The sequence below is a fragment of the Gymnoscopelus braueri genome (assembly GCF_963280865.1).
Source record: "Gymnoscopelus braueri genome assembly, chromosome: 7".
Taxonomy (NCBI): domain Eukaryota; kingdom Metazoa; phylum Chordata; class Actinopteri; order Myctophiformes; family Myctophidae; genus Gymnoscopelus; species Gymnoscopelus braueri.
The window spans coordinates 10,809,499-10,836,672 of record NC_137608.1 but is presented as its reverse complement, the minus strand read 5'-3'; the positions used below and the strand labels follow the sequence as shown (position 1 = coordinate 10,836,672).

Sequence of the window (27,174 nt, the reverse complement as noted above, 5' to 3'; positions counted from 1 at the left end):
ACACCATCATGAACCCATTACGACACAAACCCCAGTGGATGAGAGGAGAAATGGAGGGGAAGATTGAAGGAAGGTGAAATGCACTTTAAGTGACAATGTACTTTATTGGTGGGCTCACCACCGTGACACACACTCACATACTGTATATGAAGCTAAAATCTAAAATGACACGGATGCTTTCCCGGTTTTAATGACATAATGCAGTATCTCGTTGCCTCACCCTCGGCCGTGGCAGTCTCAGACTGCGTCTCCCATTCCACACTGACGGCCGACTCCAGACCATTGCTACGGGAAACGGTCAGGAAGACCACGCCCCCTTCCACAGCCACCACCTCTGTGTTAGTTCTGAAAAGGAAACACACCACGGTAGAGAGAATAAACCTATGAGCGTGTGTGTGTGTGTGTGTGTGTGTGTGTGTGTGTGTGTGTGTGTGTGTGTGTGTGTGTGTGTGTGTGTGTGTGTGTGTGTGTGTGTGTGTGTGTGTGTGTGTGTGAGTCTGTGTGTGTGAGTATGTGTGTCTGTGCGTGTGACATGCTTATGTGAATAAAAAGTGAAAATAGCAGATATACAAGATCACAACGCCTCGCATTTGCGAGGCGTTGTGAGCTTGTAGATCGGCTATTTTCTGTATTTTTGTACACACCCATTGTACAACAAGTATGAAATACCGGTTAAGTCGTTAATCAGACTTCAATCAGATTTGAAAATATTCATGTCGATTTGTGTAAAAAAAAAATATATATATACTGCAATATATGCAATACATCTTCGGTGAATTGCCCACCCCTAGCATAATATCGTCTCTGTCGGGTGGAAATGTCCAAAACTCTTATACTTTTCAGGATTCAAATAAAGAAATTGCAAAAATAGCAGATCTGCTACTTTTCATGCTTTTGTGTGACGCTGTAGTGTGATCAAGTAGGGCGTTAATTTACGACCACAAAAAGTTTAAATATGGAGATCAGAACGCAGATGTTTCTGGTTGTGATGTTGTGGTGTGATGTGTGACTGGGACCTGTTCAGAGTGGGTCCGATGCGGAACAGGCCGGACGGAGCCAGGTTCTCCAGGACGGTGATGTAGGTGTGCAGCTGCTCCCCCAGACGGGCTCCTCCGGTGGGGCTGGACAGCAGCACCGTGAAGGTCTCGTTGGCCTCGGGCTCCGCGTCCAACACCGCCCAGATCTCCAAGGTCTGCAAGGAAAACAAACTCTATTATGTCATTTCTGTGTGTGAATAAATGTGTATTTTGTCCAATTGGAGTATGTTAATATTATATAACTTATCGCTGTTGTCGGGCAGAAACCTCTTGTATCTCCAAATTCAAATGTTTTGTATTTTTCATAATTTTTTTATTTGAATCCTGAAAAGTCACAGTATTGGACAAATGAGGTTTCCACCCGACAGAGACAATATAACAATTGGGGTGAAATGGGCCTCATTTGGTATCATTTGTATCAATAGAAGTAGAAACAGTGTCTCCTGTGTCTAGGTTGGACACAACCTTTGAAACGATCCTGTTTCTGCTTTGACACACAATTTTTAACTGAAGGTTAAAATATCTGTTCCTCCCCAGAGCAAGCAGGCAGGCTCTATTAGCTCAGTGCAAAACATGTTCAGCACACTTGCACAGGAGGAGACCTGGGTTCAAATCCATGGTGGAACTGGAAAGTTACATAGTGCGGGTTGAATCTATTGACATTCTATATCTGACAGACAGCAAAGATTCACTCCGTGCATAAGAATGTGGTTTTGTCACTGAAGGGTGGAAACTTGTATCTACAGAAAATCATAAGCACCTGTGATCCTATGGATCCAGTGTAGTTATGTAATGAATTAACCCACATCAGACACATGTGACACATTAATTTATGCTGCACATTTATGCTGCATTCAAATATGGAGATACAGTGCAAGGTTTCTGCCGACAGCAATGACTAGCTTATTGTTATATCGTCTCTGTCGGCTGGAATGTCCAAAACTCGTACTTTTCAGGATTCAAATTCCAAAATAGCAAAAGTAGCTGATCTACAAGCTTGTGGATCTGCTACTTTTGATGCTTTTGTGTGACAATGTAGAGTAGACTGATCAAGTAGGGCGTTAATTCACGAAAAAACAAAGTTAGTTTCTGCCCGACAGCAACACTATTAGAGCTAGTCTAAACTGCACTGTTTGCAATGTCCTGATGTGAGTTCCTGCGTATCCAAGCATGTTGTTGATAATCCTATGTTAATAGTTGTACTTTTATGTTGCGTGACTTTGCACCGATACCAAAACAAATACTGGGGTCTAATAATTCCCTTGTATGAACCTCATACTTGGCAATAAAAAGTGTTCCAAGTTCTGACTTAGAGAACATAAGCACATAAAATCCATACTTTCTTTTGAGGTCCTGCTCATTAGGGCCAAGGTTTTCATTTTTTATTATGGTTTGTATTTAGTTTAGTTATTTTTATGTTCGTTTTGACTTTGTTTTCGATTTCCAGACAGTGCGGTGCTGACAGCTGGCGTAAAACTGGCACAGCTAAACAAATGAAAGACAGATTTTAATATCCACGTAAAAAATACTGGGCTTATTGTATGAAATAATTATATATAATTTCAGTTTCTGTTAGTTTTCATGAACGATAATAACCGTGATTAGGACCAGACACCGTAACTGAACACTCATTCAGTTACGATATTTTATTTCAATATTTCAGTAATTCTTTTTCATTTTCGCCCCAAAATATAAAAAAGAAATGAAAGGAAGTTATTGAAAAAAGGACAATATCAGTCATCAGAACCAAGGACGTGTGTTTTCAATGACTCTAACATGGTAGAGTTTGAAGTTACAATGGGTTTGTATAGGAAGGGGCGTGTCTGATAAAATGAATATCAAATATCGAAATAATGAATCAAGCAACTTGAAAACTGGGGTATGCGGTGCTCACAGAAGCCAGAGTAGACATTAAAATGAACCCAAACATGTTTGAAAGTGAAATATCCCTTGCTAAGCATATTTTGATTATCAATAATCATCACAATTATTTCGGCCACACTAAATTGTGACAATTTTCATATCGTCTCCTTCCTATAATAGTCCTCCTCACCAGTGTTGCCATGTCTGCTTTATTATAAGCGAGTTTGGGCTTGTTGTTCTGTAAAGTCGCTTCTCAAAATTGGTAGATGCGGAATGCGTATTTTTTTGGGCTTGTTTCTAAAGTGTAGTTGCTTATTTGGGCTTGCTCCCTAATGTTGTTTAAACCAGTGGTTCTCAAACAATTTAATGTCGAGGACCCCCCAAATTATATATATTGTCCACGGGACACCTTTTGTGCCAGGGACCCCCATACAAGATGTTTACAATGTTTTTAAAAAAATCCAAATTTTGTACTTGTTTTTCGAGATTTGTTTCGAAAATAGCAGATCTACTAGCTCACAACGCGTCGCGATGCAACACGTTGTGAGCTTGTAGATCGGCTATTTTCAAATAGCCACCGTACAGTACAGTATATAGGTTTCAAGTGCTCATGTGTTAGTTCGTCGCTTCTTTTGGGTTTGTTTTCATAGACCTGGTTTGCTTATTTGTCTCGCAAAATATCTGGCAACGCTGCCTCCACTCGCTGCCTCCACTCGCTGCCTCCACTCACCTTGAAGCGGACCCCGTCCTCCAGGACCACGAAGCCCTGCGCCGGTATGAGGTCGCCCTCCGCCAGGCTGCCGTTGGAGTCGGTGATGGTGAACTGCACCGTCACCGTGCCGAACGTGCCTTGCTCGGGGGTCCGCAGCACGTACAGCGTGGCCACGCTCTGGCCCAGGCCCGACGTGGACGTGGGCTCCTTCAACAGGAAGCGCTCGCTGCTGTTGAAGGAGATGACTCCGTGTCCGTCGTCGCTGGCCAGGATGGTCACCGTCGCTGTGGGGGGGGGGGGGGGGGGGTTTATTGATGGAGTAGTTCAATGCTTCATGGGGTGTGTAGTCGATAGAAAAGAAGTAATTTTGTGGGTGAACTACTCCTTTAATGTTGTTTTAATTAACCACGTAAAACCCTGGTGTGCCTATTTTGGGGCATGTCATTATAAGTGAAAAATGACATTTAAAAATATAGATATATCTAAAAAGTTCTACTCTAAAAGTTTCTAAAATATTCAAACATTTTCAAAAAAATAAAATAATTTACCATCATTTTTTTTTCCTACAAGCTCACAAGAGCTTGAACATGAGAAATAGAACTTGAGCAGTTTGAGATGGATTCAATTAGGGGGATGAGATTCTGAGAATCGTTTTCATTGACCACCAAAACACTAAATAGTTTGGAACGGTGCAATACGTTCTTCTCATAACAGTGGTATTAATTCTCAGCTCCAGGGCAGTACAAGGCCTGGACGGACAGAATCATACCTGTGGTGTTAATGCCCAGCTCCACGCCAGCAGAAGGCCTGGACAGAATGAGCTGGAACCTCTCTGCTCCCTCTGGAACGATGTCATCAATGATCTGGACCTCCACAAACTTATGTCTTTCACCGTCCACGAAATGCAACATCTGCAGGGAAACGCCAGACGTTATAAACATAGATATTATGTTTTCTATATAATATTGTGCGTGCGTGCGTGCGTGCGCGACTGCGCGCGTGTGTGTGTCAGGGGCGGCCTTGAGGATCTCGGGGCCCGTTTCAAGAGCTAATGTGTGGCCCCCATATCAAATATGTAATACCATAATAGAATATAAGCTACTCCTGCACTTCTGTTATTAAATAAATGGGCAAAGAATGCGAAGAAGTAGGGCATTCATTTACGGAAAAAAACTCAAAAAGTTAAAATATGGAGATAAGAGGTTTCTGCAACGAAATATTGTTAGTGAAAATTCTGCTAAAATAAGGCAGTGTGTGTGTGTGTGTCTGTGTGTGTGTGTGTGTGTGTGTGTGTGTGTGTGTGTGTGTGTGTGTGTGTGTGTGTGTGTGTGCGTGCGTGCGTGCGTGCGTGCGTGCGTGCGTGCGTGTGCGTGCGTGTGCGTGTGCGTGTGTGTGTGTGTGCGCGTGCGCGTCTGACCGTTTCACTGGTGTTGTAGTCCAGTCCTTGCTGAGCCTCCAGGTTCTGAGCGTAGAAGTAGAGAGAGACGTTTCCATACGTTCCCTTGTTCCTGTACGCCACTAGAGTCAGAGCTCCCATCGTCTCATTCACCTCGAACCTGCCCATCATCACAACACATTCTCATCAACTCAAAACAACACATTTACCCTATAGTTTGTTCAAATACAGATAAAGTCAGGTCAGGTGCATGTTCAAAACTGTTACTTTTCAGGATTCAAATTCAAAAATAGCAAAAGTAGCAGATCTACAAGCTTGTGGATCTGCTACTTTTGATCCTTTTGTGTGACACTGTAGTTACTACAGTGTAGTATGATCAAGTAGGGCAATAATTTACGAAAAAACACAAAAAGTTCAAATGTGGAGATAAGAGGTTTATGCTCAGACAACAACGATATACATTATGAATTGTGTTTTCTCTTACATGGTGTTTGTCCATTCAATGACTCCTCTGATGCCATCGTTGGCAGCGATGCTGACCTGTGCCACCAAGCCATGCGTGTCTGAAGGAGACACAGAAAATGTCCATTTGTCTTTAAATACTTGTAAAACATTTGATGAACATGATTCTGCCCATTTTGAATAGCTTGCATACATGATTATAGTGCAATTGACAGATTGTTGATAGTATTTATTGACATTGGTTCTCAGTTAATAAGGTATTGGTTCTCAGTTAATAAGGTATGTTTATAAATGGCAGTACGGCCGCCCTACTCACTGTACCTTGTACATGTATGTTTAAAATAAAAGCATGAATATATTAATCTGTCTATTATCATTTTAATAGTTTAGTATTGAATGCACAATAACATGGTATGTTTATACATATGAAACACAGTTGTATACATAATTATACAATATATGTTGTAGCCCCCCCAACCTACGAGGTACTGTAGGGGGTCCCTGCTCCATCTCCCCATCAGTTTGGGGGACCCTGGCCTGAAAACGTTGAAGACCCCCGGTCTACAATATATTGCCAGAGCTCTAGCCTTTAGTGATAGCAATGACTTGTGCGTTATGACCATGGAGCAAAAGCATCGGCGACCAACCAAAGCCGGAGGGGGAAACGTCGAGGATCTAACTTGTGTCACGGCACATTTGAGCTGAGGATTATAACTTAAGAAGCGAATCCCCCCCCCCCATCCATCCGCTAAGTAGCTGGTGGTAGGGAGGCGAAACAGCCAAGTCTTTATGTTATGTTGGGGGGGGGGACTGATTTACAAGCCCCTGGCTGGCCACGCTTCAAAACCCTTTCACTCTACGACGGCCAAGACATTGGGGAGGCCTGGCTTCGGGGGTTTAGTTTGGCTATCTCCCCTTCGCCTCGCCACACCGCACACTGCTCATTCAGCGGCCCACCAAATCCCCGGGCTTCCTCAATCATGGACAGCATCAATCTTACGATCCAAGCCACATAATGACTGCTGCCAGCGTTGGGGGGGAGAGAGAGAGAGAGAGGGAGAGAGAGAGAGAGAGAGAGAGAGAGAGAGAGATAGAGAGAGAGAGAGGCTGGCTGTTTACCGAGTGTCTCCGGGCGGAGGGCCCTGTAGTAGCAGTGTTGCCATGTCTGCTTATTATAGGCGACTTTGGGCTTGTTTTTTATGTAAAGTCGCTTGTAAATAATATTGGTGGTTGCGGGTTGTGGTTTTTTCTGGGCTTGTTTCTAAAGTGTATAGTTGGATAGTTGGCTTGATTCTTAATGTTGTTTAAAAGACTCCCCCAGATTAATATGTAATTGTCCACGTATCCCCAAATGAAAACATGTTTGTGCCAGGGACCCAGATTTGTGTATTTCTAATTTTTCACTTTTTTCCCCAATAAAAAGAAAAAACAGCAGATCTACAAGCTCTGTCAGCTTGTAGATCGGCTTCATTTCAAACAGCCGATGTATAAAGTGCTCATGTGTGAGTCGCTGGGCTTGTTTTCATCAGACCTGGTTGGCTTATTTCTCTCGCAAACTCTGGCAACGGTGCCCCGTAGTATTCTGAGAGTCTGCAGGCCCTGCTTGCTCTGCCCTGCTTTCGTTCTGTCGACTCATCGCTTTCTAAACTTACCCTCCATTCACAAATTGGGCTGCGGTTTCTGGATTACGCAAAAACAGAAAGAAAGGGGACGTAGTAACGGAGCCGTTTCATAATGCGTTCTGACATCCAGAGATGTTATTTTAAGCTGAATGCACAGTGTGTGAGCGTAGAACCTACGACGCAGCGTTTCCAGACAAAGAACATCACGAGCAAGGAGATGTTGTTGTGTTACCTGGCAGCGTGCAATACAGTGGTGTAAAGTAACTAAGTACATTTACTCAAGTACTGTAAATGTAAAAAAAAAAACATATTTTTACTTTACTTGAGTATTTCTAATTTTCAGTACTTTTACTTCTACTCCACTACATCCCAGAGGCAAATATTGTACTTTTACTCCACTAAAATTATTTGAAAACTTTAGTTACTAGTTACTTAGTAGATGTTGATTATTATTACAAAACATACATTAAGCACTTCAGCCCTATATACATTTCAGCCTCTTGAAAATAGCAGATCTACAAGCTCACAATGCGCGTTGTGAGCTTGTAGATCTGCTATTTTCAAAATATTTTTTACACATTTTATAGATTTGAAAACTTGAGAAATGGGACATTCTGCGTAATAACTGCTTTTACTATATGTACTTTAAGTACATTTTGATACCAATACTTTTGCACTTTTACTCAAGTACAGTTTTTTATTCCAGACGTTTACTTGTAACAGAGTATTTCTAGATTGCAGTATTGATACTTTTATTTGAGTAAGAAAATGTGATTACTTTTTCCACCACTGTCTGGCAGCCACGACCTCTAATCAAACAAAGACACGCAGGGTGAGAATTGGAAGGACAAGAGACGAGAGACAGGGATTTCACAGATCATTAAAATATGTCGGTGGAAAGCAATTACCTTAAGATGAAGTTTTTTAGAAATAAAACATGTTTTAATCGCTGCTGCCTGGATGTAGCCACATTTTGTCCCAGTGATTGATTATGGAGATGTTGTATAATATACATCTCCATAATCAATCACTGACTGCATATATTAAAACACAATTATATGCATGGCTCTGCCACTACTCTCCAGGCTACGGACGCAGTCTATCTTACGTTTTATTCCACATGCAAACTTTCGTAAAACATCGCTGTCATTTGCATAACAGGGCAGGTGTGGCCTAATTATCGTACCGCAGATGGCCATCGTTGATTGGACTACCTCCTGGCTATTTAAATGACCTTTTCATTGGAAAAATAAATGTTACTACTACCTCTGTTCCCTGAAGTCCAATTGTAATTTGCGTACTGCTTCCGTCCGTTTGAATGTGGATAGGGAATGGAGAAGTTTGGTGGCTGATGGTAGCCACCAAACTTCTCTGTTTTTCTTTTTTTCTTTGTTTTGAAAAAGGGTAGGCGAAATAAGCTTGGCTTCAGCCTACACCTTTTCCGTCAGAAATGTGGTTATTTTCTAAAAACAAATTGTATTACCTATTATGAAATCTAAACTGTTAAAAAATAATAAATAAACTAAACAAAACATTCAGGATACAGTACCTAGCACAGGAGCGGTTGCCATGGTGGTGATGAGCACTGCTGATGTGATGTTGACTAGGAAGAACTCCTGTAACTCTGGGATGTCATCCTGGAAAACAGAAGAGAAGGGAAATCAGTGTGTTGTTGCCGTGCCTAGCGCTGCGACGTCTGCTTCAGCCGACTCAGCGCCGTTTGAGATAATGTCCAGATAGGGACAAAATCGTAACTCATGTCCCCCCCCCCTAGTCAACATATGACCCCGCGGGTACCCCCGTCAAGTCAAGCGTCAAGTCAAACGTCAAGCCCCCACCCGTTTGCCATCATGGGAGTGAGAATGCGTTGGGATTCCAACATCAACAAATCTGCTCTTATGTATGCCTATAGATCAGTGGTTCTCAACCTTGAGGGAGTTCCAGGTGGTCCCCAGCTAAAATATGGAGAGTTGGTAACCAAATGGAACCTTATAGATCTTTAACTCTTGAGAGCGTAAAATGAAACCAAATGGACCCGTAAGGGTCCATTTGGTTTCATTTTACGCTCTCAAGAGTTAAATTATTGTTAAAAAGCTGCATTACTTACTTTACAAGAAGTCTACACAATCAGAGAATGTAGAAGAATTGTTATTTTGATCAACATTTGCCTGTTATCTCTCCTATGGTACCAACATCATGAAATTGTGGACAAAATCTTATCCAACGATAAGTTTCAGGTCTGACAGTCTGAATCTCATCAAATGGTGTTCTGTGGCTCAAATGACGAATACATTATGGACCTTGATATGAAAAAGGTTGAAAACCACTGTCGTGGAGCCTTACATCCAGTATGGAGACAGGAATGGCCACGGAGGTCTGTCCAGCCTGCAGGATCACAGAGCCAGTCCCAGAGATGAAGTCCTGTCCGGGCTCAGCCAGGGCCCCGTCGTCCACCTGGGACAGGTCCTGGAGAGACCCCTGTAGGATCTCGTAGGTGATGTTCACCACTCCTGGACAGAAGAGAGGTGAAATGATGGGTAAAACAAAATATATTTATTGTTCGTCTGTTGGTCTGTTGGTTTTATAAAAAATGTAACCAATGAAAAGTATTGTAGCGACCCCGCAAAAGACCCGGCCGTAACTTGCTCCTCAAAGGGAGCTAGCTCTCTTGGCGTTGCTCGTTACCTGCCCGTCTGCCGAGCTGGAGACCGGAGTTCGATTCCAGCTTGGTGCACGAAACGTTACAGTATTAACCCATTTAGGGCGGGAACCCCTATTTGTAACTATACCTTTCAAGACGGGAACCCCTTTTGGGGTTATTGTTGCTATGCAACATACATTTTTGGTAATTTTTGAATAAATATTTGAAGTTTTTCAGAAAACTTGGGTCAGGATTTAGAAGGCGTTTTTAGAATCGGCCTCGGGTCTAAATGGGTTAAGAAGAACTTGCGACATTTGGGGCGGCCATAGCTGAGTGGTTAGTGAGCCCGCCTAGGGAGCCAGAGGCCCTGGTTGCCCCACGTACGATTCCAGGACAGGTCAGCAAATGTGTCGATGAAATGAAATGTGTCCCTGAGCAAGACTCTTAACCCCTAATTGCTCACAGGCCCTCATTGGAAACAAGACCGCAAGGACTTTCATGAACGTCCTGTTAAAAGGAATTATTGGATACATTTTGTTTATCACTTTCCAGAAAAGTTTTTAACATTAACAAGGTTTCCACCTGTAAACTCAACTCAAAGTTTGTAAGCTGACAAAAAGAATGACAGAATACTGTACTGTAATAATGTACTGTACTACTGACCTGATGCACCAAACTCCCTGTTGATGTAGATGTGGACGGTGCGTTCCCGTTCCTCTGTGGTCACCTGCAGGGAGGAGGGGGCGATGCTCAGCATCCCGTAGGGCTCGTCGCTGGTTTCCACGGTGACCACCGCCTCGCTACCCTGCATGTCCAGCGCCGCGTGGCCGGTCACCAGAACACCTGTTGGTGTGGTGACGGGCAGAGAGAATATGTGTGAGAAATATAGAGACCACAACTGTTTTTAGTTTTTGCTTTGTTTTTTGTTTTTGCTTTTTGCAGTTGTATGTGTATGTATTTGATGCTTTTTGTGTGGTTTTTAACCTTGATGTACAGCACTTGGGTCGGCCTCTGGTTGTTTTTAAATGTGCTTTATAAATAAAAGTGACTTGACTACTGGGACCCGTGTCCCCTCCCTCAACAACTTCTGTACTAAAAAGATGCCCTTGAGCAAGGCAGTTAGCCGTTAGCCGCTTGCTCCAGTGGAGTTGCTCATTTGAAGTTTGACGTCTGAACGTGTGTGACTGCATGTGTGATTCAGGGTGTCGGTGCATCTGAATGATTTTCCTGCTGGTTATCAAGTGTATTTTCTTTTAACCACTTAAACCCCTCTATTCTCAGTCAAACGGACCTGAGCTACAATTCCGTCGACACCAAATCTCTTTGTCAAAAAGCTCACAAGCTTGTGAGCTTGTAGATCTGGCTGGGGTTTAAGTGATTAAGTATATTTTCTTTACCGCACTGAACAGTTGATAATGGCAGTCTGTTGTGCAAATTGATTATTAATTTATTACCGAAAGTACGTATGTTGGACATGGTGATTCTGTATTCGTCCTTGTCCTCTGGTGTGGCATCGTCACGCAGCTGCAGAATGATGGTTTCATTCAGCTGTCCCTTTAATGCAAAATATAAACACACAAATTAAATCAAGACAACATTTCACGATTGTCAGACAGTCATATCAATAAAAAAAATCACACCCAGTGTGAAGTGGGCGGTGTGGTCACAGTGGTCATCACAGTGATGGAAGTTCACTTAAAGAAAAGTAATATTGTGGACCAACACCCCTAACTTAAAAAAAAACATAAATGTGTTTTTTTTAAGTGCATAGTCCTATTTATAGGGCTATGCACAATTGTCATGTTTCCCTAGCCAATCACAGTCCTGAATAGACTGTGATTGGCCAATCACGGTGCAGGGTTAGGGGGGTACACTGGTGGCCAATCACAGCGCAGGATTTGGTGTGAAAATATCCAAACCTCACATATAGGGGCGGTTTCACCGCCCAAAAATGCTCTTTGTGTGTTAGTGACTTTAGAAACCTGTAAGAAGATAGATATGTGTACCTGAGTAAAGAAAAGTGTCCCAGACGTGTGAAGGAAGGTCCTGTCCACCAGGGGGCCTCGGACTTTCCAGTCTACAGTGACATTGCCCAGACCTGGAGCCGTCCTCATCACCAGCAGGGACAGCCTTTCACCTGCAGCACAGCATCACACAACAACATGTTCAGAGGGAGATCCACTGATCCCGTTCAACCCAGATTCGGTACAAACATGGGGCTAAATTTGTTCTACTGCTATGCCTCCAAAATCACCAACAGCCATCAGAAAGCTTAAAATCAGAAATAGTTATTTTCTTCATGTCTGTTGTTGCAATGTCAAGGAGCCGAAACCCAATAATTATACTCCTGTATACTTGTTTAATGGATGTAACATTACAAATCTTGAATGAAATGCAATAATGAAGACTGTGTAGTGTATGGTATGGTATATTGGGAGAGAAAGGATAGCTGGGGTTAAAGAGATAGCCCTGCAAACAAAAGGTTTACAGCCATTTGTCTTAAGTGCTATTAACCTGCATATTAAGCATAAACCTGGATTATGCAGGTTTGCATGAACTACAGTATACACTTCCCCTTATTCACATTAAAAGTGGTCTGTCATTCCATTACTACACGCCACGGTGCAAGAATTCATCTCAGGTAGACGTTAACTGCACTGTCATGCATAGATAATGAGCATGACTATGTACCACCTGTCACCCACATGCTAATAGCCCCGCATCCCTCTACACTATTCACTCATTATACATGATAAGAACAGGGTTTACAGTGACAACTAGACCATTGTTTCTCAAAGTGGGGTCTGGGGACCCCCAGGGGTCCTTGGGGGGTTCCCAGCTAAAGTAACTAACATCACATCACATACTTTATAAGGCTGGCTATTCAAAAATAGCAGATATGCAAGCTCACAGTGCGTCACTTCGTGCCGTGCTTTGAGCTTGTAAATCTACTATTTTTGAAAAATCATGAAAATTTGTGTAAATATTTGATATATTTTCTTTTTTTTAAGCGAACATTTTTAACTATAATATTTGCTTCTGGGGGGTCCCTGGAACAAAAACACATTTTGAGATGGGGTGTCCACGGCCAAATATTTAATTGTGGGGGTCCTTGACATGAAAAGGTTTGAGAGCCACTGATTATAGCAACATACGTTTTTCAGAAAACTGTTAGGATTTAGAAGACTTTGTAGAATTGGCCTCAGGTCTTAAAGGGATAGTTCACCCAAAAACAATCTTTTTTTCTATTGATTAGTCATCCCATGGAGACTTGAATTCATGGATATTTTCTTTGTTTTTGTCGCATTCCTAAGCCAATAATTTGATGACCAGCGGACCGGTAGGCAGCGGTTCACAAAGGAGACTCTGTGCGTCTCATCAAATTATCGGCTTAGGAATGCGACAAAAACTAAAAAATATCCATGAATTCAAGTCTCCATGGGGTGACTAATCGATAGAAAAAAAGTCATTTTGGGGGTAAACTATCTCTTTAAAGGGTTAAAAGTGGTCTGTCATTCCATTACTACACGCCACGGTGCAAGAATTCATCTCAGGTAGACGTTAACTGCACTGTCATGCATAGATAATGAGCATGACTATGTACCACCTGTCACCCACATGCTCTCCTCTCTGCTAATAGCCCCACATCCCTCTAGACTAGTCTATTCACTCATCATTATACATAATTAGGACAGGGTTTACAGTGACAGCTAGACTGCAGCTGGACTGGGGGGGGGTGGTATAAAATGTGTGTGAGTATGTCACACACACACACACACACACACACACACACACACACACACACACACACACACACACACACACACACACACACACACACACACACACACACACACACACACACACACACACACACACACACACACACACACACATTTCCATGCCAAGAACCCTCGATTAGCCATAGCCTCTGACTGAGGTCCCCCTATTGCAACATGGCTTATTTTTTTATAAACTCAAAATCACTAAAATACACAATCTACAAGCCCCCACTTGAAAACGTGAACATTAGCACACAGAAAGACTACACTTGTGAGGACGTAGGCCGATTAAATAGCAGATCTCCAAGCTCATGAAACGATCGAAGAGCTTGTAGATCTGCTATTTTGGATACTTTCGTGTGACGCTGTAGTATGATGAAGTAGGGCGTTAATTTACGAAAAAACACAAAAAGATAAACAAACGAAAAACAAGCGCGCACACACACACACACACACACACACACACACACACACACACACACACACACACACACACACACACACACACACACACACACACACACACACACACAGTAACTAGAGTAGAGGGACAGATAGACAGACACTCACCCTCTCTGGCGATGAGGGAGCGTGAGGCGGGGTGGAACCCCACCACCCCGGCTACGTTATCGTTGGCCAGCACGACCACGGTGACAGTGTCTGAGCTGGGCAGGATCCTGCTGCCTCCCTCCGTCCTCACCAGGCCGATGGACAGCTCCTCACTGTCCTCAGGCTCCACATCGTCTATGATCATGATCTCTACCGTCTTCTTCACATCGCCTGGAGGAGAGAGGAGAGAGGAGGAGAGAGAAGACACGCTAAAGAGATGGAGATGGAAGACAAAGCGGCTGCAACTGGAGGATTGGATGGGGGAGTGTCTGATTGGACACTGTTTATGATTCATAATACTAATAAGGATTAATTATAGTAAAAAAATAACATTATACTCACAAATGTTATTTATATACAAAAGCACATTCAAATACCGTGATAAAGACCCATGTGGCTGAAACACTGGTCTAATTTATATATTAAAAAAACTGTATGCGGTTTTTATTCAACATTTTTTACATAATTATATTTGACTTTTTTCAAGGACCACACTGGAAAGTTTTTTGTGTTTTATCCTTTTGACAGATATGTATACATCTGTTCATGCATGTATTTTTGTCAATAAAAATGTCAATCAATCATTAATTGACTGGCACCTGTAGGATGCATGTAGTATTGTAGGATGTTTTTTCTTGTCTTGTTATCTGTACTTTTTTATCTTTTTAAATTCTGGCTCTGGGAGCTCAGCTGCAAGAATTCCTATGCATTCGAGCAAATGGAAAATAAAGCCTCTTGATCATAACACATGCCATTGCTCACAGCATTAAGACCATTACCGTCTGCAAACACCAGAGTCTCTCCGGTCCCTCCGGTGAAGTCTTCGTCGGGCGTGGCCGTCCCTCCCACGAACCTCCACTCGATGGTGACCCGGCCCAGGCTGCCCCCGCGCCTCTCTATCACCAGAGGGACCACCACGGCAGGCTCTTCCCTCACCTCCAGGAACAGGCCGTCCTGGGTGGCGTTGGGACTCAGGCTGTAGATGAGGAACACGCCAAAGGCGTCGCCGTTCATGGCGATGGTGACCACGGCCCTGTCCGGCTCACCGATGGACGGCAGGTTCCTCTCCTCCACCGTCAGGTTCACCAGCTCAATCTTCAAAGAAAGCGTCATCGTAACGACTATGATTACCAGGTGATAGGCAGCACAGTTATTACGACTTAAGTCATTACTAACAGTTTTACGACTTAAAGGGATATTTCACTTTCAAAAAAACTTTGGGTCATTTTATTGTCTACTCAGGCTTTTGAGAGCCCCCCAGACCGTTTTTAAGTTGCTTGATTCAGTATTTAGATATTTGATATTCATTTTATCAGACACGCCCCCTTCCTATACAAACTTATTATAACCTCAAACTCCATTTTTAACATGTTAAATTCATCAAAAACACCCGTCCTTGGTCCCGGTGGGCACCGTGCTGAACCCCCCCCCCCCCCCCCCCCACTATAAGGCAACACCGGTGCTTGTTTCTCGCACATGATTTGGCAACACCAGAGCCCATGATGGTTGGCTTGTTTTTCATTTATGTGGCAACACCCGGAGGCAAAAACGAAACCGAAACTTAACTTGTGCTAACGGGTTTCCCCTTCCGGTGTGGTCGCTACTGTGGCAAAATATTGTTGGACGATAATAATTATGCTACAAAGAGGCAAATGTATAGAGAGCAATGGAAAGTGGGCGAAACAATGCGTAAATGTAGTGTGCACGTTGTGGCTAGTGTTGTAGTGACATGTGATATGTTGTTGTTGTGTTGATACTGAAACAATGAAATGGCTTTAGGGGGGTGGCTTCAGCGGGGGACAGGAAGTGGTGACTTTTCTCAATCGTAATATAGGATAACGTATTTTCTGTGTGATCTGCTATAACAGAACGCAAGTTAAAACAAACATGGAGGACATTTAAATCGGGACAGGTTGGAATGAAAAGTATATACCTTTAGGATCTGGATGGCGAAGCTCTCGTCCATCTCAGGGAAGTCGTCGGTCAGGATGGGGACGGTGAGGTTGGCGAAGCCGGAGCCGTCCTGCATGAAGGCGCTCTGCGCCGTCACGGTGGTGTAGTCACTGCCCGCCACGGCCTGGGCGCTGAAGAGGACGGCGGCCGCCGTGGCGTTCTTCACGTAGGTCATAGTCTGAGGCTCGGAGGTCAACTGGTCAGCACCGGACAACACCCAGGTACAAGACGGGGCGGGGCTCGACCCTCCTGACGAGAGAGAGAACGCCTGGCAGGCTCGCTCTCGGAGGCAGGCCGCGGAGCAGGCCGCCACGGGGTCCGGGCGGCCGGTGATGTTGATCGAACGGCGGGGGCCGCCGGAGGGCCGGCCCGGTAGCGGAGGGTCGTAGTACAGCAGCAGATCCTGGCCCTCGGCTAGAGCCATGCCGACGATGTCCACTTCTGAGGTGCTGTAGAGGATCTCCATGCGACCAAAATGACCTCCACTGTGATGGAAGCATCATAGGGAGATGATGAGGAGAGACAGGGATTAACCCATTATAAGACCTGAGGCTGATTCTACAAATCGTCTGTCGGGTGGAAAGTAAACCTCATATGTCCAAAACTGTGGTAGAATAATATTTAAATGAAGCTTTCCTTGCAGAAGACGACAACAATGAAATGTGTGTGTGTGTGGGGGGGGGGGGGGGGGGTTCTAACCTCCTGCGTATTGTAATATTGGCCATATAGATGCCCTCCAGTGGCTCCTGGACACGATACACAGCCTGCTCAAAGGAGACGGTCCCATACGGGTTGTCGTTGGCTGGAACTATGATGTTCACCCAGGTCTCCTCTCCAAGGTTTCCTCCGTTGCTTGCGTCAGTCAGTTCCACCTTGATGATCTGTCAAGTATGAAGAAAAATACCTTTTAAATTTGATTTACTCTTTTTAATTGTACTCGAATATGATATTTCTTTGGGTGCTTCAACATGGTAGCGACAGTAACAACAGTAACAAATAAACAATTAGGAATAGTCAGTAGAAGGTAACAAAAAATTGTAAAGTGTGTACATTAATCCTAGCATACTTTGAGGTGCTTGAAGGTGCTGTGTGCACGGGCTCTGCTTCTAAATATTATACATAATATGGATAATTTGCATTATAAGAAATAAAATTAAGAACCAGTGATATACAGTACAAGTACCTCAGTGATCTCAGGTACGTCATCGGCCAGGATTTCCACTCTCAGTATCTTCATGGTGTCTCCAGGGGCGAACACCACCTCACCGGACGAGGGTCTTATGTCCCCTACGGCCAGCCGCCCGTTGACGGTGGCCCGCCAGTGGACCGCCACGGTGCCGATGGTCCCGGCGTTACGCACGATGGGCAGAGTGACCTCGATGGAGCCAGAGTCTGGCTCTTCTAGGGTGACCGGGGCCGCCTGGAACACTGGACAACACAGAGAGAGAGAGAGAGAGCAAAGATGTTCAATTATTAAAGATACGCCATCCCAATTGGAGCCACTAGAGGCGAAATGGCACACAAATCCTACAAATGGTCTCCTAAGTGGGTGCCGTCTGATCTCGCTAACGTCCTATGTTTACTGGTGCTAGATCCCGCGAGAGTGTGTTGCTGGGACAGAGAAAGGTCGATAATAAAGTAGTTATTTTCCTGATTTGTCTATCTCAAAAAAGCCATTTTAGAATGAAAATCTTGGGAAGATTGTGTGGCTTGTAAGGATCAGGTCCAATATTTAGTTCAGTGACCATGGGGCTAAAGAATGGTTCAGAAGCTGTGTTCACGCCCACTCTTCCATTGGAAATAATAGACTCCAACCTGCTTCCTGTGTCCTAAAAAGGCGGTCACCTACTTCACGCAGATACGGGAAGTAAACCAGAGATGGCATGTCTTCCCTTTTTTTGTGTTGGACTAACCAAAGGCACCAAAGGGGTCGTCGGAAGGCAGGATGGTGACGATGGCGCGGGTAAGCTCGCCCAGCAGAACGCCCCCGGTGGTCTGGTTGATGAGCTCCACGCGGAACGACTCCTCCAGCTCCGGCACGTCATCGTTGATGATGTAGATGGGGATGGCCTTGCTGGACTCTCCCTCCAGCAGGAGCACGTCTGTGGACGCCACGCTGTAGTCCTCACCTGGCAGGAGCAAAGCAGCACATGATGGACATGAGATGACACGGAAACCAGAACAGTATAGGCCCTTGAGAACACTGAGTACCATTTCGTTTTTATTTATCTATTTTATATTTGATTTTATATTTACATGTATTTTTACAAATTACAGTCTAAATGAGTCCAAATGTAATAATGTTTTAATAACATTTAAGGCCAGATATGTCTAAAAGTATTGTAATACCTGGAATACCTGAGTGAGTAACGTCCGGCACAACACCAGAGGGAGCTCGACTGATCTCGTTCCCCCCATATTCGACATGGGGATGAATTCATTCTACTATTAGCCCACCAAAATGTGGAATGCCCTACCAACAGCCATCAAAAAGTGTGACTCTCTACCCTCCTTCAAAACCGCCATAAAAGAGCACCTGTCTGCAATTTGCAACTGGACCTAGACAAGTTGTTTTATCCTTTCACCATTATTGTATAACTGTACTTCTGCACTTTTGATACTGTTAAAGTATTCAATCAATCAATAAAAAAAAACACACACACTCAAACTGTAACAACATACAGTACTTGTAATCCCATTACTTACTGACTCTGGCGGTCATGGGCACAGCTCTGAACTTGACGGACACGTCGGCGAAGATTCCTCCGATGCGCGTGACGTATATGAACGGTCCGACGATGTCCTCGGCCACGCTGACCCTGTGGGTCCCCAGCTGGATGACCCCAAAGGCATCGTCACTGGCCTCCACGATCACCTGGGCCACTCTGTCGGGCCTGGGGCCCACGCGAGGGGACCTGGCAACTGGAGCGACAAAAAAGAAATACAATACAGTACATGTCTTGTTTCATGGTTAACTGTTTATTACTGGGTAGTACAAGCATCATGTAGCGATACAATTTATTCCTTCCCGATACCGATTCTGATACTAATAAGTTGCGTATCGGTCGATACATAGTACCGATCCGATACCATTGTGTAATAATTGTGTTTGGTTCTCAAAGTGGGGTCCAGGAAACTCTCAGGGTTCCTTGAGGGGGTTCCAAATGGACCCTTAAAGCTGTGTAACTCTGAGAGTGTACAAATGGAACCAAATGGACCCGTTGGTTCCATTTGTACACTCTCAGAGTTATAAGGGGTCCTTGAAACCAGTGCCATCTATTAGAGAGTTACGCCAACTCCGTTCACTTCTTCGGGCCAGGTCTTCTACATACACATACATTGGCGAATAGTGACAAATCCCTAAACCGGAAGTTCATGGAATGCATTGAAGTCGACGGCTCCTTGTCACTATTTCCAGCTACATGAACCACGTGACCGACGCTGTTTCTGACCCCTCATTGGCGCAACTCTCTAATAGAAGGCTCTGCTTGAAACGTCTATCCCCGTTTCACAATGCACTAGTTAAAAGGTTTGAGAACCACTGATCTAGGAATAAGTAAAAATGCCATTAATAATTGTTAAAGTGCAGCCACAAGTTTACTTTTCCGATACCGGTGTCGGTATGGGAACAACTCTAAACATTATGCTATTAATACAATTTCTTGGTTTACTTGTAAATAAAGAAGCAGTATCTTACTGGGTCTCTCCTGGACTCCCTGGATGAGCTGAACGCTGATCACTTCTACGAACACAGACTCGTCTCTCTCGGGATCCTCGTCGTCCAGCACTCTGAGCGTGATGTTTACTTCCGTCTGATTGGCCAGGAACACCACAGAGTCTAGGAGGGGGACGAAGTCCCGCCCCTCTGTGGCCCGGCCCACCCCGGGGGTCCTGTAGGGCGCTGCATCCGATTCGTTCAGAGTTCCATATGTCACACGCACCTAGGAGAGGAGAGGAGAGGAGAGGAGAGGAGAGGAGAGGAGAGGAGAGGAGAGGAGAGGAGAGGAGAGGAGAGGAGCATCAAAGAAATGGAATGTAAGTTCATCTGAATGGAATTTGTCATGTTGTTGATCTATTAACCACTTTCAACCTGGTATGTAATTTATAGGCATGTCCTTAAGATCGTTCAGTATGTTGGGGCCCTCATTTGGTCTTCTCCTACACACCTGTCGCCTTTGTGTGCAAAAGGCTTTTTTATGTCATTATATATATTGTTTTATTGTATTCTTTTCCCACAATTTTTGTAACCCATTTTTTCACCCAGGGTGCTACTCTCCCTCTGCCAGCCTGGGGAGAGCCCCAAACTGAGCTCATGCTTCCTTCAATGCATGAGGAGCATTAATATAATATAACACAGCTTTTTCTGCTTCTGCTCTCGTACAGTGAGGACGCTTTTGCTGCTCGCTCTGCCCTATGCTTACATTCCTCAGCTGATATCCATGTTTTATTTTTATTTTTTTCCCCTGAGAAACCACGAATGGATCCTGGATATTTATAAACCCATGGGACTCTATTTCTTCTATAGATAGAAGCTTTTGCCATATTTCAATATATTATTTTTCGATCTATTTGTCGACCTCCAGTGACTGGGTACGTGGCATATAGCCAAAGCTAATTAGCATCAGGATGTACCCGACTGTTTCAACAGAGGAATACCAAAAATTGCTTCAAAGGATTGCAGTGCTGGAAACGGACTTAAACTTTTTAAGAGTGAATGTGGAAGTGAATCAACATTATGGAATTCCACAGTCTCAGAGCAACGGACAAGACCATGACAAGGCTTTCTCATGGAACACTCTCGGGGCAAAGCCAAAGGCTTTGAAGGGGCGAATAACTGGCAGAACTCGGAGCCCTGTGATTACAGATCTGACCGGCTGGCCTGCGCTACCACCCGCGCGTCACCATCAACGATGCCCCCGGACACAGGGTACCGCGTCTTCCACCCCCCTTCAACAGCGGAAAACTGCCAACGGGAGATCTACAAACAAATCTCCCAAAACATCGAGTGCTGAGCGTCAACAGTGGAAAACTGCCAAGGGGAGATCTACAAACAAATCTCCCAAAACATCGAGTGCTGAGTGTCCGGTGCGGCTGGGAAATAGATTCAGCCCATTGCTTCAGGACCCCAGATGCCCGTCTGATGACAGACCAAACAAATCCTCTTCACCCAGCAGGGTAAGAACCAAGAGTAACTCAGAAGGAAAAAGGTTATATGATGAGCCTGAATTTCTGATCATAGGGGATGCCGCTATTAAAGATGTTAAAAGCATGATAAGAAGAAAGGCAAAAGTGTTATGCTTCCCCAAAGACAAAGTCTCTGACATGAATGACAGAATTCTGAATCTTGTCGCTGAACACCCAACGGTGAAAACCCTGATTTTGCACGTTGGCACATGTGATACAGAGGACAAACAGTCAGAAATCCTAAAACAGAATTTCACTGCCTTATTCAGCAAAATCAGCTCACTTGATGTGAAGGTGTGCATCAGCGGCCCAGTACCACCTACAAGAGGCGGCGATGAACGTTTCAGTAGACTGTCTGCACTGAGCAAATGGCTTTCAACTACGTGCAAATCTGTACATTTTATTGACAATTTCATTTTTTTTTGGGATAGAAGACACCTATTTTCCTCGGATGGGCTTAAATTGAACAAGCTGGGAGCAAAATTGTTTATGTTAAACCTTTTCTACAATGTTCCTATGTCTTCACCAAGCTCTGCCAAGGCCAGAGCACAAGATTCCATAACAACAGATAGTGCTCTGCTATCTGCTACCGCTGCTGAAAAACATGAATGGCTTTGTGTAGACGCTACCACACCACCCCCCACCGCTGCTGAGGGGGAGGGGGGCGCCACACCCCCCCCTACCAAGGATGGTGGAACATCCATAACAAATGAACTCTCTGATAACTCGGAAACAAAAACAAAGGACAGCGCAACTGCTGATAACAGCCTAACTCCACAGAAGGAGATTGCCACGGAGGAGTCGACTGCTGATGACAGCCTGGAGGAGATTGTCGACTCTGCAGCCACGGTCACGCTAGAAGAGGGAGGAGACACAGAGGAGTCTCTCAATGAGGAAGATCAACCAACTCTATCACCTTCCTCCTCCTCATCATCATCTTTTTCCCTGTCCCCAATAGCTCTTCTGGAGTTCACCAGTAGCATGAACGACTTGATTAAAGAGGGGACTAGACTCACCCCCCAAATCAAACGCCAGGCCCCACAACCATCAACCGTGCCCTGCCCCCCACCCATCCCCCCTCGACGGTTGACGCTGTTGGCACTAGCGATACAGAGGCGCAAGATCAGGAACGAAGAACGTCAAGAACAGGGCAAGAACAAGAACGTCCTGTCGGCTTCCCTACGTCTAGAGAATACATTTGACTGCTGAGATAGGCAGGGTCCATTATGCATAGCCAAAATCATGTCTGGGCCCAAGGCTATTTCAGTTAGCCTTGTAGAAAACAAGGTTTACAATATTTCCACTGTTATCTCAAATAGAGCCTCCGGGACAAGGAGTGACTTTAAACACTCTGCAAATATAGCAAATTTAACACGCATTCCCTGTAGAGGCAACAGCCAGATAGTTGAATGCCTGAAGCTAAACCTGGCCCTATTTAACATCAGGTCACTTAATGACAAGTCTTCCTCTGTAAATGATATCATCTGTAAAGAGAAACTAGATATTATCTTTCTAACAGAAACTTGGCTTGGATCTGATGGAGCGGTGCCCCTAGCTGCAGCATGCCCACCAAAGTACAGTTTCATTCACTCAGGACGTGAGGGAAAAAGAGGAGGTGGTCTGGCGAATATCTTTTCTGACACTTTAAAATTCAAACCTCTGCCAAACCTCGGCAGTTTTAAATCATTTGAATACCAGGCCACCATATTGGAGAGTCAATCCTCTGTGCTTATGATTAGTATGTATCGACCTCCAAAGTGCAGCAAAGCCTTATTTCTAACAGAAATATCAGAACTTTTATCTATCTGTTCCACTAATTATGACAGAACTGATTACTGGAGATGCTAATCTACATGTTGACATTGTTTCGGATGTTGTGGCTATGGGTTTCCTACAGTTACTGCACAACTTTGACTTTATTCAACATGTTGTTGGGCCAACACATAAACATGGCCATACCCTGGACTTGGTGATCACTAAAGGTTTGAATATCACTGTTGACAGTATTATTGATAAGCCCGAACTAACAGACCACTATTTATTGTGTTTTAATATGACTGTCTCTGATCTAGGGAAAAACAATACAGAATATACTATAAAAAAAACGTTTTTTTATCTCATCTGCAGCAAACGAGTTTCCTCGTCATCTGGCGTGTGTGCAGGTGCCCCCCCTACTTGATGCTCCCTCAGTGAATGATATGGTTCAACATCTTAATCTCAAATTAGAGTCAGCTCTCGACATAGTGGCTCCTATGAAAACTAAAAAGAAACTTAACTCTAGAGTAACACCCTGGATTGACGAGCACATGCGCTCACTCAAGAAAGAATGTCGTAAAGCTGAGCGAATTTGGAGAAAAAACAAACTCACTGTCCACCTAGAGATCTTTAAGAAGTCAACAGTGGCCTATAACAAAGCACTGCGCTTGGCAAGGCAGGCATATTTCTCACGCATTATCAATGACAACAAGCAAAATGCCAGAGTCTTATTCTCTACCATTGAACATCTCTTAAACCCCCCCCAGGCTTACAAGGAGTCGCTCCCTGCTTCTAAAGCTAAGTGTGATGAGTTCGCATCCTTTTTTTAAAACAAAATTTTTAGCATTCGAGCTGGTATTATGAATGCTGCTGCTAGCACTGCAAATGCGGCAAATGGTGCATGGTGCAAAAATGTAGATCCCTCCAGAGGAAGCCTAATATCATTCTGCGCAATTAATGAAGAGGAACTCCGTAAAACTATATCACAGATGACATCATCATCTTGCTCACTGGATGTAGTACCCACCCCGTTTCTCAAAGAGGTTTTAGACAGTGTTATTGGAGATATCCTAAGAATTGTAAACAGCTCTCTACTTTCAGGCGTCTTTCCAGACTCACTGAAAACGGCTGTAGTCAGGCCGCTACTCAAGAAACACAACCTTGATCCATTGGTGCTGGGTAATTATAGACCAATCTCAAATCTGCCATTTTTGGGCAAGGTCTTAGAAAAAACTATCTTTCATCAACTGGATGTGTTCCTACAGAACAATAAGGTTCATAACAAATTCCAATCTGGCTTCAGAAAAGGTCATAGTACAGAAACAGCACTTGTAAAAGTAATTAATGATCTTAGGGTGTCCGCTGACGACAAAAATGTATCTGTTCTCCTACTCCTTGACTTAACCGCTGCTTTTGATACGATTGATCACACAATTCTACTACAACGTTTGGAGTACTGGATTGGTTTGTCAGGCACAGCCTTGTCTTGGTTTCACTCTTACCTAACAGGCAGAAGCTATTTTGTCAGTCTAGCTAACTTTGACTCAGACAAACACAACATCTGTTCTGGTATTCCACAGGGCTCAATTCTGGGTCCCTTATTGTTCTCCCTGTATATACTACCGCTGGGAGAACTCATCGCCGATCACGGAGTGAACTTCCATTTCTATGCTGATGATACCCAGCTGTATCTTTCAGTAGCTCCAGACGACCCCTGCGCTCTAGACCCATTGTTGACCTGTCTGTCCAGTATAAAATGCTGGATAAGTGAGAACTTTCTTAAGCTAAATGAGGATAAAACAGAAGTTCTCATAATTGGCTCCAGTGAGCAGAGAGAATCAATAACAAGTAGACTTGGTAACCTGGTTGTAGAAAGTAACACCACAGTAAAGAACCTGGGGGTGATTATCGATTCTGAATTGAATTTCAATACACACATTAATCATGTCACCAAGATTGCTTTCTTTCATCTTAGAAATATTGCACGAATTAGAGACTATCTGTCGTTAGACGATGCAAAAACGCTGATCCACGCTTTTGTTTTCTCTCGGCTTGATTACTGCAACGCACTCTACTCTGGCCTGCCAAAGAAAACAACTGACAGATTACAACTTGTTCAAAATGCGGCAGCCAGAATTTTAACTAAAACCAGGATGAGAGAACATATCACTCCAGTTCTAGCTTCACTACACTGGCTCCCGGTTGTTTTTAGGATTGATTTTAAAATTATTTTAATAGTTTATAAAGCTCTAAATGGTCTGGCACCTTCCTACCTCTCTGACTGCCTAGAGAGATACGTTCCAAACCGGGCCCTCAGGTCTTCAAGTGCTGACCTGCTCGAGGTGCCTACAATGACATATAAAAAATACGGTGAAGCAGCATTCTGCTTTTACGGACCGACAGTGTGGAATAAACTCCCATTACACTTAAGACAGGCAGCCTCTGTCGATAGCTTTAAAGCACAGCTCAAGACCTATTACTTCACTCTTGCTTTTAGCTGATTCTTTGGTTGATTTTTAATTCCTCACTGTATTCCCTATTTTAATGTTGTTTTATGCCTTTGCTTTTGTTTTGTGTGAGTGGAAGAGAGAGTCACGGTAGTTAAAAGACAAGAGTCTGATAACTCCATCCGGAGGATTTAGTGAATTATCCTCTGGGGCACGTCGACACGTGGTGGACCCTCCAGGGCAGATCCTTTTGTCTATGTTTAGTCTATATATCTTGTATAACCCCGATATCATTCTCAGGGGTGTACGGTGTGTGGTTTGGATGTGATAAGTTAGCAGATCCCCTGGGCTAGTCCACACGTGGTAAACATGGTGAAAATATATTACTAAGGTGTAATATTGACAATTGTGTGAAGATATATTACTAAGGTACACATGTAATATTGGCAATTGTGTGAAGTGTGGATATTTCTTTAGCTGTGTTGTAGAGGACAGTGGCCACTACATTTAAGTTATATCCATTTGTGTTGTAGTTGTGCATAGATAAGCCACTACATTCTAGTTGTGTTGTAGTGGCGAGGGCCACTGCATTTTATTATCTGCAATTGTATACTGAGAACGAGCCTTTGCTTTTATTTTATTTTATTTTATTTTTGTTTGCTTTATTGTTAAATTGGTTCTAACTGTAATTGTATTCTTGCTCTGTAAAGCACTTTGAGCTGCATTTCATGTCATGAAAGGTGCTATACAAATAAAGTTTATTATTATTATTATTATTATTATTCCAACCAGTTCCTTTCCCCTCCATCAGGCGCCCCAGCTGACCAGGGGGAGCAGGGACCAGGATTACTGATTACTAGGGGACACGGGGAGAACATGCAAACTCTGCACAGAGTAGGCCCTTTCGCCAACCCCAGCTAGGGTATGGGCACTGATGACGCAGAGGTGAGAACACGCCCCCCCGCGCCCACAGCGTCCCCGGCGGGAATCGAACCCAGGACCTTCTAGCTGTGAGGTGACAGCGCTACCGACTGTGCCACTGTGCCCCCCTTTTATGTCATTATAGGCAAAAATATTTCAACACATTTACAAAATTCACACACCTTTTCAAAATGTGCTTTGTGAGCTTGCATATTGCCACTTTTGACTATTCATTGTATGACAAAGTATAGGGTTAAGTGGTTAATCCACGTTATATACTTATATACACTTTATATAAGATATTATTTCAACCTATAACCACATACCGTTCCCAGCAGCCCGCCGCGTCGCAGGATGGTGAGGGTGACGGTGGAGTCGGCCTCGGGGAGTCGACGAACGGGTCTGTCGTCGCCGCCGGCGAACACAAAATAACCGTAGGGGTCGTCACTGGCCAGCACGGTCAGCGTGGCGGACGTCAGGGCGCCCAGGCGGCCGTCCGACACGTTCACCAGGGACACGCCGAAGCTCCGGTCCAGCTCGGGCAGCTCGTCCTGGGCCACGGCGATGACGATCTCCCCCCGGGTCTGGCCCACGCCCAGGGTGATGTTGCCGGACCTGCTGACCAGCTCCTGCTCCGAGGCGGGCTCGGCCTCCCAGTAGAGAGTCACGTTGGACAGGTCGCCGAAGGTCCGGTCCACCTGGGACAGGAAGAGATTGTGGGATTATTAGACCAGTGTTTCCCCAAACAGTGGGTCGGGAGGGAGGGACCCATGTGTGGGTCGCGGACCAA

At 44.3% G+C, this 27,174-nt stretch overlaps 1 protein-coding gene across 1 annotated transcript in view; it reads right to left on the bottom strand.

The window, feature by feature from the left end:
- adgrv1 (adhesion G protein-coupled receptor V1) overlaps positions 1–27,174 on the bottom strand; it is a gene marked incomplete at its 5' end in the record, with an annotated part of 266,650 nt that overhangs the window by 178,110 nt on the left and 61,366 nt on the right. The window contains 20 exons of the mRNA XM_080433472.1: positions 221–345; positions 1,017–1,192; positions 3,631–3,896; positions 4,382–4,523; positions 5,030–5,168; positions 5,493–5,571; positions 8,642–8,729; positions 9,436–9,602; positions 10,397–10,576; positions 11,188–11,287; positions 11,740–11,870; positions 14,086–14,295; positions 14,904–15,219; positions 16,058–16,562; positions 16,777–16,958; positions 17,261–17,505; positions 17,991–18,206; positions 18,784–18,999; positions 19,775–20,018; positions 26,711–27,082. Of these exons, the coding sequence (XP_080289598.1) occupies positions 221–345; positions 1,017–1,192; positions 3,631–3,896; positions 4,382–4,523; positions 5,030–5,168; positions 5,493–5,571; positions 8,642–8,729; positions 9,436–9,602; positions 10,397–10,576; positions 11,188–11,287; positions 11,740–11,870; positions 14,086–14,295; positions 14,904–15,219; positions 16,058–16,562; positions 16,777–16,958; positions 17,261–17,505; positions 17,991–18,206; positions 18,784–18,999; positions 19,775–20,018; positions 26,711–27,082 (4,099 nt within the window). The remainder of the gene's footprint in view (positions 1–220; positions 346–1,016; positions 1,193–3,630; positions 3,897–4,381; positions 4,524–5,029; positions 5,169–5,492; positions 5,572–8,641; positions 8,730–9,435; positions 9,603–10,396; positions 10,577–11,187; positions 11,288–11,739; positions 11,871–14,085; positions 14,296–14,903; positions 15,220–16,057; positions 16,563–16,776; positions 16,959–17,260; positions 17,506–17,990; positions 18,207–18,783; positions 19,000–19,774; positions 20,019–26,710; positions 27,083–27,174) is intronic.